The following is a 13,662-nucleotide window of genomic DNA, read 5'->3' as shown; positions in this document are numbered from 1 at the left end:
TGTTGGTTCAACCTGCCATTATTATTTCTATTAAATAAAAAAATACATTTTGTAACATTGCACTGATGGGACAGAAAAATAAGCAAAACCTTCTTTGTTAGCAAACGTCACATTTATTTAAATGTTAGCAGCACTGTTTCTTGCACTGTTATGTTGGCAGGTTTGACTCTTACAGTACCTAGTGCAAGCGAAAACCGACACTAAGGTGACGAACCTTTTCATTCCGCGACTGTACCTATGTTTATAAAGTAACGAAAATAAATGGAAAGGTCAAGTAGAGCTCTATTTTGTTACTTGGCTTGTTGTCTAAGGCTGGTTTTTTATAATCAAGCCTAATCCGTCCTTCAACTATCAAACAATCTATTTACGATCAAATATCGATGTTTCATTTAGTCTTCTATACGATATGAACGTTGCTAGACGGATTTGGACTAAAGTTGCCGACGTTGTTAGTTAGTTGTAAGAAATACTAATTTTGTATAGACTAGTATTTATTCTGTGGTACAGGTACACCACGAAGCATGCCATGTTGTTGGAATTCGGAAACATCAGTACTCGTAGTCTATGAATGCGTTCGGAGCCGTGCCAAGACAACTCATAGCACTCTTTGTCTGAAAGAGATCTATTATTCATACAAATGTCTGTTGAACGATCGATAATTCACACAAAATATGCATCGATCTACGACTATGCTCAGCCAATTTTGTATTGCTTGGCCATTATTATAAACCCTATCGTTTTTGACGGTTGCTCTAAGTGGTTTTCATTTGATAAGGCTCATTCATCGCACTCTTTGTGTGAAACCGATCGATTTATTGTGATAAATTCTGACGAGCGATCAAATATGATTCGAAATATGCATCGATCTATTAGCCCAGACCTCGTTCACACCGCTGGACTCCTGTGTAGCCCATAAGGTTAATATTCCTACTTTATGGTCTAGCCATGACTTATAGTTGAACGCCAATGAAAACGCAACTCAACAGTTTTAACTTGCATCGATCTACAAAAGTTTCCCAAACTTTGCTATGTTTTTCAGTTTCGGGAGGATTGTCCAGTTCCTAAAGGTTTCACTCAATTATGAAATTTTAATATTTCAAAGAGTGTTTGTGTGAATTTGATGCAAGCATGTACAGGATTTCACCAGAACGTCGGTCCACCTAGTAAGAGGCCTACCCACGCTTCCGGCTCGTGGTCGCCACTCAAGAACTTTCCTGCCCCAGCGGCCATCAGCTCTACGAGCTATGTGTTCCACCCATGTCGCGGGAGGTGCCGTGTGAGCGGCACAGGACCGGTCTTTGTGGAAATTCTCGGGGCAGGCCTTTGTCCAGCAGTGGACTTCTTTCGGCTGAAACGAACGAACGATACAGGTTTTCTTTCATAGTTACCATAAAAATATTGTAAGTAGTAAGTAAGTAAAGTTTATGTCTCCACGAAAGTTATCTCTTTTTAAATGGGCATTCAGGTCAAGTTTAAAATCGCATAAAAATTTTTTCTTCGGTTTCCTTTTCTAGGAATCACAATCATCGAATTTGGCAGTGTGTTCTAATAACTGTGACTCATTACTCTAAATATGGTGCTCATTAGCAAAACCACTGGAATGAGGCCAAAGGGTTCAGATTACAAATGAAAGTATAGCAACACAATTCTACAAACTATAGGTTTTTCTAAGGACTCTACCAACAAAAATAATAGATTCCAAAGACTTTCGGCTAAGGCTGCTTGTTACAGCTCTCATAAGCCAAAATCTCCTGCGACATGAATGTGACATTATGTATTTTTTACAATTTCAATAATTATAATAGAGAAACATATTCTTAAATTGTATCTTCGGTTAATTCCAGATAATATCACTGACACCAGCTTCTCGTATTAGATTTGTTGTAAAAAATCTTTTTAGATTATTATGTGGCTCTTATTATAGTAGTAGGTAAAATTTTCCTTTTTGTGAACGGACATGCAATAATAGCAAATGATTTCGTTATTTTATTAAGTTACTATGCTATAAAGGCAATCACCCTGTATAATAAAATATATCAATCAAATCCGAACCAGTTTTATCAATAAAATTCCAGTAACTGCCCAAAAGTGAGAGAACGTGAGCGGTCGCTAAACGTTAGCTCACGAGCGCGCGCGCATCTATACCCCAAGGTAACCGATGAGGGCGTTTGAAAATTTTTTCATGGAGTTTTGAAGACATTATTAGGTTATTTATGCAATTCTAAATTAATCATGTGCAGAAAACCAATAAAAAAGAACAGAAGAAGAGAAAAAAATAGGTAAAATACGAATAGAGGACTGAAAGTCAAAAGCCAAAAATGTAGAGGCTCTCAGATGAAGTTAAATCATCACATTTACAGTCATAAAACACACTTTAAATTAGAAATCCATGTTTTCCACATGACACCAACGCGATAAAAGAGAAAGACAAAGCCACGTGGCACCGCTACAAATTTTTAGTCACACCAATTACAATCACGTGGCGTTTGTAGGATCCTCTTTTTCCATTATTTCAAAATACAATTTCAGCAATCTCATCATTATCGGTCTTATTTTAATCACCTGGGTGATCAAATCCAGGTGATGACTCCAGGCGACAGTTTGGTGTCCTTTGATCACCCATGGATAAGATCACCTACTCGTAGGTTATCAAAATGGACTTCTTGCTCCAGCAGTCCATTGCTCCTATAGTCGACCCTCTAATGAATGGCCCTCTAATTTACAGGAGGCAAAAGGAAGATTTACCTACGTGGAATGCAGGGCTGTAGGCCACGCTATAATACTAGCTCTATATCTTAATTTGGGAGCTACAAGGTGTGATTGTTGAACTACCTACGTCAGAAAGAGCACACATTCCTTGAAATACTTTGTTGTTGCTGTCACTTTGACGCGAAGTTGACACCGCGATCCGCATCGTGATAACGGATCACACTGGCATTGTGTGATCGTATGAAATTTAAGCCAACTGTCAGAAGCGTGATAGTGGAAAAAATAATACGCACGCAGCTTCAATGACAAATTTAGGTTCAGGTTTTTGATCCGTACGGGACTATTCCCACCTCTCGTTCCCACCGCTGCAACTCCTGTGTAGCCAGGATCTACAGCTTGACCGCCATATAAACCCAACCAGTGAAGGTTGCGTATTTTTGGACCATTCATTCAAGGGCTCAGAAATCCATGAGGGAGGCCTTTGTCTATGCATTTGTCCAGCAGTGGACGTCATTTGGCTGAAACCAGTGCAATTCATGCACCAATTTGTGATCATGACTCGTGTACCTACCGGAATGGAGTCCGGCGTGAATCAAAATAAATTGTTCGAGTAGGAATCCTGAGTTCAAAGCAGGAATCGATTTGATTCGAGTCAAACCGTACTCGGCACATCGCTAATACAGGCTACAGGTGAGACAAAGCTGTAAAATTATAAAACACGCTAAAAACATTCCAAGACCGATCTCAAGACTTATCCACAAGATAAGGATTGGATTACAAATAAAGATTATGAAGAGCTATAAAACAGTCAGTGTTGATTAGACGATAACATTGAATGTTTTCGATTCGCAATTATGTTGTTTAAATTATTAGGTCTGATGCAAATCGTTGTTTAAACTTGTAAAAATCACCGCGAATATCGGTTATCAAAGGCTAAAATAAAAATTAGTTCACAAAATATTTTTATTAGAAAGATTTCGCTTTATTTTAAATTACATTGGAAAATGGTCCAGTTTTTTTATCTTTCGTTAAGTCCAGTGGTTAAATATCTGCAAAATGCGTTACTTAACAATGCAGCAATGGTTAGCTTGATTTTTAATCATATTTTAACTTAGTTTGGCAATTTCATAAAATTTGACACTAGTGGATTTAACTATGGATAAATAAATAAATAAAATAAAAAACTGGCCCCAAGAGAACAGTAACTTTGTCTGTTGGTAATCAATAAATCAAGGCAACAATCAATCAGTGAACATCAATGCACCACAGATTCTGAAAGTAAATCAATATGGTTCATATCAATTGACCCGGCCGGAGCGCTATTGGATGCGCGCGCGCAATGGCGGATCATTGTCAATTCGAACAATTTAGTCTGTTGTCATATGATCAAGAGGTCTTCAGTTAGATATTAGATTGTTAGAAAGTGAATGTCTTATTTATTTGGCGGTCCTAAGTCACGTGATTTGTGTTATGAAATATAAAAACTATTGTTTGAAAACACTTAAAGTTAGGGTTCCCACAAGGTGGAACGATTAAATCATAAAGGTAGCAGGGAAGCGCTGGACGCAGGCCGCTACCAATCGATCAACATGGAAAGCATTGGGAGCCTATATGTTCAGCAGTGGACGTCCTATGGCTGAAAATGATGATGATTACGATGAAAGTTAGGGTTCATTGCCAAATTAAAGTTACGAATATATGTATTTCGTTAAGGTAAATCAGCAGAATAATGAAGGATTTGGTCTTCACTCCCCATGCAGGCCAAAGGGTTGGGGCAAAAGATCTGTAAAATAGTATTTATTGAATTACTTTAACGGGAAAGATGTCGATATGGGAAACATTTACCTTATACGGAAAATTCGTTTACAGCACATAAGCATTATAATAATTTATGTGTATATCTAATTTATGACAGCATTGACTCTCAAAAACTATGGCTATGTGAATGATTTATTCATATAGAGACTGTAGGAAGATTAGCATTTTACATAGGTTCAACGACCTATTCGCTATCGTCCGATCTTTCACTCGATTCATAATAATCTTCCGATTATATCAGCTCGCTGTAATCGATTGCGCACCTAGAACCAATTGATTCGTATCGAGATTATAATCTGACGTGATGTCCGGCAAATCTTCAACAACATTACGTGGACATTGATACAGTTCTAAAAAACATGAATATTTTATGATGAACTTTTTGATTGTTACCAGTCCTTCAGAAAAAGAAAACCTTGAAAAACAAAAGAAAAAGCGTGTGTAGTTACGACGTTTCATAAAGAAGCAGAAGCAGGCAGCGCTTTTACAAGTTTTCAGGTGCTGTTAAAGACAATGCGTGTGACAACCGGCCTTCTCTGGTTGAGGTTTTCGTTGGTAGTCAAGTTGTAGATCTTAGCTATGGTAACAGTGGTGGAAACTATACAGGGTGTTAGGTAAATGGGTATATGAGCCGACACTAGCCCATGTTAACATGGGCATATAAATGGTATGGTGAAGTCAGGATATCATCATTTAAATTTTTTTAATTTTCATAGTGTCGGCTAGTATACCCATTTACCTAACACCCTGTAGATGGGAATAGTTCTGTGACTGTCGCCATCAGGTAGCATAACTTTAAGCTTGTTTTCTTTCCCTCATTTTTAAAGCATTTAATAAACTCCAGAAAATACTTAAGCATTTCTGTGACCGCAATAAGCCCCGAAGAAGTCGTATGCAAAAGTTAGGTATGTGATGATAATAAATGAATTTTGTTGACTCTCCTAATCATTAGGACTACAGACTGTACACGTGCGCGTGCGCATTTGAGATAAGAACATGCCTGTTTCAATCACTGCTCTCACTGTTTCGTTTTACTTAATATGGCGCCTGTCTGGCCTAGTGATTTGATATGCCAAAGGTTGCGGGTTCGATTCCCGCACAACACAACATTTTACAAATTAATAATGATCTGGGGACTCTTATAATTGGCGTCTTAAAGTGGGCGTTGGTAATTACAAGTACGACTATCTATGTAGTATCTATATTTCTATACTAATATTATAAATACCAAAGTAACTCTGTCTGTCTGTCTTGCTTTCACGCCTAAACCACTGAACCGATTTTGATGAAATTTGGCAAAGAGATAGTTTGAGTCTCGGGAAAGGACAGGATACTTTTTGTCCCGGTTTTTGAAACGGGATGCGCGCGATGTAGTTTTTCTGTGACAGACAAAATTCCAAGCGGGAAGCCGCGGGCGGAAAGCTACTCGTAGTTGTACAGTAAAGTTTATTTTTTTTACTCTGCGTCTGGTAGTATCCAAACTTATTCTTATCTATTTATGGTGTAGGTGTATTAGAGTTAGCATTTTTGTTGTTAATATTTTTTATAAGTCCTATATTATCGTTGTTACGTATTTTATTTAAAAGATTTACGCCAGACGATTGAAAGTCCACTATCCCACGAGCTGACCACGCAGCAACAACAACAAACAAATCGTTGTTTTTGCAAATCTTGAAAGATCAAGAAACCATTAATACAATGTCATGTACGAGTACATCATATTTATTTGTATTTACAGTGTTTCTGTATAATATTATAGGCTACTACAAAAGACTATTCCTATGTTAACCGACTCTTACCCGACTTATATGTATTTACTAGTTTGTAGCTTCTTCACAGACTTCTTTTCTTATAAGATGTTTTCCTGATTAACCTCGTAAGTCCCCGCGTACTTGTACAAGTACAAACTAAGCATAGTAGTTCAGACCTGACATTTAAACTACATAGCAAGAGTAACTGCCTAATGTACTTACCCAAGTACAAATTTTTCTTTCCCCATTTACCGGGTAGTTTTTTTACAATGGCAAAAATGATACGACCATACTCATTTAATACTCTATGGTCAGTTCCGCCACGGTAGACAGGTAACTTCAACTGTCAGTGTCAGTGTATTTTTTTCTCAAAATGGTCACGCGGTCGGATTGCCGGCCGGCACGAGGATAGTTTATCTGTATATATCAAAGTAATCTTTTGTTTTTTGTCTTGTTTTTTAAATGAATCAGTAAATATAAATTATAGTTTCTATAAATTAAACAAAATTTAAAAAGAAACTTAGTATTTTAGGAGGTTCATGAACGGTCAAAATAATTTGTACTTGATATAGTACGTTAGGCGTTGGTTACACAAATAATTGTATGAAAGTTGTATTAGGTATGAAATTAGCGTTTTTTTTTTCTTCAATGTTCATTACTATGTAATTTCTTTCATTGTATAGCTATGTCCATCATTCTTTTTTTTATTTGAAATTTGACTTCAAGGGCTTACTTTTGCGTATAAAATGTTAAACTTAATTTTATTTTTTAAATTAGAATTTAATCTTCAAAGACAGCTCGTCCTAATTGTCGTCCGTTTCCATTAAACAAAAATAAATATATTTTTATACAGATACCAATTTTTTTTAAATGTCTTAATTTTTTTATAGCTTAATGTTGTTTCAATCTATCTACAAAATTTCATAAAATTTAAATATATGCTTTTTTAAAAATCTCAAAAAATTAGTATGGAAAAATTAATTTTGGTGAAATTCTCCATATAAAACGCTAAGGCCAAATAATTTTGTCTTAAAGACTGAATTTTATAATTATTGCTTACTTAAGTGACGTTTAGAAGAAAAATATGATTTATTTTAAATATTTAAATAAAACCTTTATCTTAATTAGATTATTTTTTTACACTGTATAAAAAGCCTAACGTACTTACAGGAGTACAAATTATTTTCAATATTTTCCTTTTAAAACAGGTGCTAAAGATGCTAAACCTACAGTAAAAAATACAAAACATAAGGTAACACTTAAAAACTATGTAAAACCGTCAATACTTTATCTCGGTCTGAAGCACATTTCTTAGTTTGTACTTGGTATAGTACATCCGGCAGATATGAATACTGCTGTTGAAAAAACACAGGACTTACGAGAAGGAAATTTCATGGACTGTCTCCAGTTTTGCAAGCTAAATTGAAATAATGATGAAATAAAAAAAAATGACAGTAAACGGTATAACCAGTAACATTAACCTCGACTTAAACTTAAAACATCTTGCGCAAGTCTCACATATAACAGTGATTTGCAGTGATTCTAATAATTGCAAACGACTCAATTTGCATAGTAAATAAATTACTTACAATGATTTCATACAAGCCTCGGGGTACGTCACACTTGTAGTTGTAGTGTTACCGTTTAGTATGCTACAGTCCGCCTCAATTTGGTAAAGTATAAGAATTATCGTAGTAAATAGTACCTATTCTAGTACATACTACAGTACCTACAGAATGACTACGTATTTTAAGTTGGCCAGCTTTTCCAACAACATCGGGACAAACTTCACTTCACTGGGTGGGTTTTAATTGACTGTCAAGCTGTAGATCCTGGCTACACAGGAGTTGCAGTAGTGGGAACGAGAAGTGGGAATAATCCCTATCCCGTGGCCAACATATTACAAGATTGGTAGATTGTATTAGAGCACACCTTATGACGTAGAAACGAATTAATATCTTACTAGTAACTTTTAATTTACGGATTAAATTAATCTACCTTACTTTAGTCTTAATTAATCTACCTTACTTTATTCTTAATTAATCTACCTTACTTTATTCTTAAAAAATCTGAGCTATAAGTATTTTTTTAAAATATGATTCATACACGATGATTATACATACTATCTTTTCCTCTTCCTCAAGAAGGCTGTATTTCCCATTTTCCTATACCTACCCAGGTAAGTATAATTTTAAGCACAGAATAAGTGGATAATAATAAAACAAATCGCTGGACGCAGGTCACTACCAACCGGGCAATATGGAAAGCATTGGGGAGGCCTATGTTCAGCAGTGGACGTCCTATGGCTGAGATGATGATGATGAAAAAAACAAGCATGCTCTTTCTTAGATTTCATGATCACTCGTCATCTGATGATAATATTGATATCAAAAGCTCTAAATACCACTAAAAAGCTGTATACACTGTGAAAACAGCATCTTTTTTACCCGACTGCGCCAAAAGGAGGGTTATTTATTATTATGTTCTAGCATTCTACGTTTCTACAGAGGGTTATACGGTTTCCTCTCAGAAATACGAGTAAATAACTAATTTTAGGTCCAATTTGACCGCTAATTGCGACTAACATCAAACAAGTAGCTCTACTTTTTTCAATACAAACAAACGGTACTGTCTTAAGTAAGTAACTCGTTGGCATTTAATTTTTTCTAAGCTGGACCGGTTCGCAAATTCATGTTATTAACCGATTACAAACGCCAATAAAACGGTCTACGTTACATGTGATGTGACACTCAAAAATTTTATTAAATACAAGTCAGCATTGAGTAATAAGATCGATATTGAGTCAGCGACATCATCAGGTTCTTGTCTCTACTCGAGAAATTTTCTATCCCAAGGGCCATCATCTCGCAGAAGCACGACCTTTTCCAATTTACCAGAGGCAAATGGAGGAATTGGCTTACAATGCTGCTGACAAGTTGGGGAGGCCTGAAATTCATATAATTGTCCCTTAGTCACCTTTTGCGACATCTACGGGAAGAGTGAAAGACAAAGTAGCCCTATTTTCTTTCGAACTCCTCCTATTTTTTTCTGATTAAATTCTTCTGATTCTATCTATATATATATATCCTAATTATTATTACTGACGGGATTGCTACCAAGTTTCCGATATTTCGGCACTACTAGTTAGCTATCCCCCGGGGCTACTCAACCTTCACTGGTTGGGTTTCATTGGAGGCCAAGCTGTAGATACTGGCTATACAAGAGTTGCAATGGTGGGATAAGTCCTGTAGGCCCTGTAGCCCTATTCTAGGTAGGTACTCTGCCGGAATTTGTGAGTGGAACTGAATTCAAATTCAAATTCTTTATTTGCTCAAAAAATAGGGTAAGACATAAGTGGTGTTGGTATTTTTGATTGCAAAAATAAGTGCTGAGTTGATTTCTTTTGATAGTAGATAGTTTTGTCCAAGGGCCTTGGAATTCTAATTGATATTCTAAACGAAAGTCAATTTAGTTACACAACTGTCATTGCCTGAGCTTATTAGCTCACGACATACTGATTCAATGTTTTTGTTGATGTTTATTTTATTTTTAGTAGTTTAATTTAAACGAATAGAATTGTACACGCGTCTTAATACTTATAATGCTATAATAACGGTTTTGGTTTAACTAACATAAACGTGTCTATTTCATATACAGGGTGACGTTTAGGTAAATCGTTAGCATTCTTTTAAACACTAAGGGTGGGTGGCACCATCTTACTTTAACTTTGACAAACGTCAAAAATCTGTCAAACTCCATACAAAATACACCGGTTATCGTCATAGTTACGGTCAAAGTTAGGTGGTGCAACTCAGCCTAAAAGGCTCTACTCATGCATGATACATAGTACATTATCTGAATATGAGACAAATCTAATGTTAACGTCCAAGGTTTTATTTTCTTTTAACTATACTTTACAAATTTTGATTCTGTCTAGGGGAATAGGTAGAGTGTTAAAGTTAGTTCCATGGTGATTTATCTGTACTGACATGATTTACCGTTATGTAGAAAACACAACACCCGCTCAGACAGTGATCTGACAGGGAACAGTCATGGCTAACGGCCAGAATTCCCATGTCGCATTCTTCGAATCGCACCTGACGCTATATTGGTTATTGCTAATGAACCCTATATTTTAAACTCATGATTGATGTTAATTATTCTAATAAATAATAGCGTCTGTCAATTGCGCGCATGTGGCGGTATATTACAACTACATAAAACGTCACACTCAGAGTATATGCCGTCGTCTGTACATACTTCTCTTTCTGCAATCGGGTAGTAAAGAAGACCGGTTTTAATTGATTTATCTTTTTTTAACCTACTTGGCCTGCATCTCACTAGATGGAAAGTGACGATCAGACCGAACGTGGATGCGAGCTTCAACCGGAATCCTCAACCACAGTAATTCTGGCTATCTTTAACCTCCTTCAACTGCCAATACCCTAGCTAGTTTAAGTATTTAAACCACCTTTAAGACTGTAAGAAGAGTTATCGCGTAACTTGACAGAAGTGAAGTCTATTAAAATACCCGTTTGTATGGGAATTTAACCAGTTTTGTAATTAAAAGGTATAATATGCAGACGCGCAGTTTTTGCATGGGGCTAGATGTGATCCCAGGGGGAATTCATTTGCATACATTAAGCTAATTACACCCGTATTCACAAACGATACTTGCTTAAGTGAAGCAGGAAATCGAACGCACATCGTTGAATAGCTCTATGTGATTGGTTCGTGTGTCACCCTGTGCGTCCACGCACACTATGAGACGTCATAGTAATGTTTGTGAATACGGGCGTTAATTTGTGGAATTGCAAAAACTTTACTGTGAGAACATTTTTGACAGATCTATTGCAGTGTTTTTTTTTTAGTCCGTTCTGTTTTGTGAAAATGGAAGTTGCTATTCCTTTCCTATTTTCGCGTAACTACTGAACGGATTTTGTTATAGGTTTTTTTTTTTTTTAGTTGTTTGGTATAGAGATAGTTTATGACCCAGGGAAAATTATAATAGACTAGTTTTAACACCGGATTTTGGAAATAAAGACACGCGGGCGAAAACGTGGGCAAAAGTACGTGTATATTCAAACACGGGTCTGAATCTTTGTATTGCTTATCAGTTAGTTATGTACCCAAAGAACACACATCACTTCAGTATTTTTGCACACTGATAACGTCTTCTGTCGCTACTTATCGCATCTGAAGTTATTTAATCATTTATTCTGTTTTTTATTATGCCGACTTGATGGACATTTGCTGATAATATTCAATGCCTATTAATATCTGGCTTGAAATAACTTCGATGATGATGTATAAAAAAGGAAAATATCAAAAACAGATTCAGCTAGGTTTTTTTATTTTTATCCACAACTATGAAGCTCTTGGCCTGCATCTCACCTGATAGAAAGTAATGACTGTTCAGACTGAAGTAAAAGCGAGCTTCACCCGGTATCCTCAATCACAGAGAAACTGGCTATCTTACCTCTACCTGCCGGAACACAACAATGCTGTAAATCAAACAGGTAAGATGGTGGTAGCTAGCCAGACGGACTTAGAACAAGCTCTACTACAAACAGTATAGGTATTTATTCGAAATGTAGAAGGCAAAGAAATGAAAAAGATTCGTCCAGTAGTGGATTGACACCATTAATAGACTTGATAAAAGAAACTATGTCAGATAATAAGGTTAGAGATAGTATATTGTTCATTAATTGATGCTGACGCCTCCCACGTGATCCATATTATTGAGTAATTAATTTACCACCCACTGTAATGAGTGTTTATTTTTTTGTTGTTTTGAGTAGAATTACATGGTGGTGCGATGGACAAAATTATAAGGCATAATGGGACTGCCTTATAATTTTGTACTTACGTGTTTAAGTGGTGGGGACTCCCTAAAAATCTGATTGAACGTATGTACCTAACTAAAGGATTTTTTTGTGTTAAAAATATTTTATAGGAAATAGGTGGGTAGGTAGGTACTTAAGTAGTTTCCAAAAAATCACACATGAAAATCGAAATCATTTAGCATAAATTATAACAAAATAGGCTGTAGGTACTTAAGTTTCAGATAAGTAGCACTAACTTAAAACGGATAAAATTAAATAAGGACATAAAAACAAAAACCTTGACGCTATTCGGATTTTCCATTGAGGAAAACGAAATATGCGAAAATATAAATGGCTAAATGGTTAATTTGAGAATAAGTTAGTATTATTTCGTAACAAGTTCTATTTTATTAACAGATCACGTCGTGATCTACGCTCGAAGCTGCGATAATAGGTGAGTGACCTCACAGACAATGTACAAAATGTACCTATTTGGTAACCAATTTACAGGGACTTTCCATTGACGTTTGGACCATCTACCCTGCTTGTGAGCGTATTTATAATCCCAAATAGGAATTACGAAATAATTTACTACATTAAGTTAAAATTTTAATTTATTTTTTTCATTCTAAACTCTTTGCACCTAACTCCTTCCACCTAATCCACGGACCATCGTTTCGCACTCGAAAGGAGGTCAATTTTGAAAGTAATGAGAAGACTCCAACACAAACATCTCCTTCTTTTAGAAACTTGCACCACTGTGTAAACAGCCAAAACATTTGTTCAAAATGTTATCGCACAGTTTTCCGTAATCTTGAACCTTTTTCCGAATGTGAATTACGAAAAAACGCGCCGTATTAGCGCGGGAAAGTTTTCTTTCACCAAACTTTTTAAAACTTTTTTTTCTAACTTGCGTTCGTAAATCAAAAACAACAGATTTGTTACATAATTTAAAAAAAAAGTTTAATTACCATAGAGCTTGATTAAATAGAAGGAACAACCTAAAAATTGTGCGGACGGATTGCGTTATGGAAGGCGGAGATAAACAACACGGCTGAACTGGGTGCAGTGCCAAGTCCAGTTTCAGGGTCGCGGCTTCGGAGAAATTGTTCCTCATAATGTGCTAAAAATATTCGCAGTGTATACGACACGCTGAACGCTAACAATGCGTGCTTTTATTAGCCAAAAGAAACTCACCTTTCTGTGATCGGCACTGCTTTCGACTTCAGCTCGTAGAACATGAAGTCCTGGTGCTCCTGCGCTGCCGCCATCTCATCCAAGATCTTCTGATCAACATTAAAATCGTTCGTCAGAAGAGAGGCGAGATCATAGCCCATGTCGATCCCGGATTCATCCATTTTTGAACGGAAACACAAACACAAACTTTTCCACAACAAACGTATCTATCAGAAAACCATTATAAACAATACATCTAAACTATAATAACGAAAACACGATAAATAACTCGACAGCATCCATCCTCCCAGCTGTCTACTTGTTGCTTTTGTTGACTATACATACGTAGATAATGATAAAACGAATGACTGTAACTCTACCTA

General features: G+C 36.2%; 1 protein-coding gene across 1 annotated transcript in view; it reads right to left on the bottom strand.

Annotated features, from left to right (window-relative positions):
• The window catches only part of LOC135084041 (transcription factor EB), a 143,233-nt gene extending 129,596 nt beyond the window's left edge, over positions 1-13,637 (bottom strand). The window contains exon 1 of the mRNA XM_063978784.1: positions 13,301-13,637. Coding sequence (XP_063834854.1) covers positions 13,301-13,461 — 161 coding nt within the window. The 5' untranslated portion in view covers positions 13,462-13,637. The remainder of the gene's footprint in view (positions 1-13,300) is intronic.
• Positions 13,638-13,662: the final 25 nt, after the last annotated feature.

Source organism: Ostrinia nubilalis, chromosome 25 (assembly GCF_963855985.1).
Source record: "Ostrinia nubilalis chromosome 25, ilOstNubi1.1, whole genome shotgun sequence".
Lineage (NCBI taxonomy): Eukaryota > Metazoa > Arthropoda > Insecta > Lepidoptera > Crambidae > Ostrinia > Ostrinia nubilalis.
This window is presented reverse-complemented; position numbering and strand designations above follow the sequence as displayed.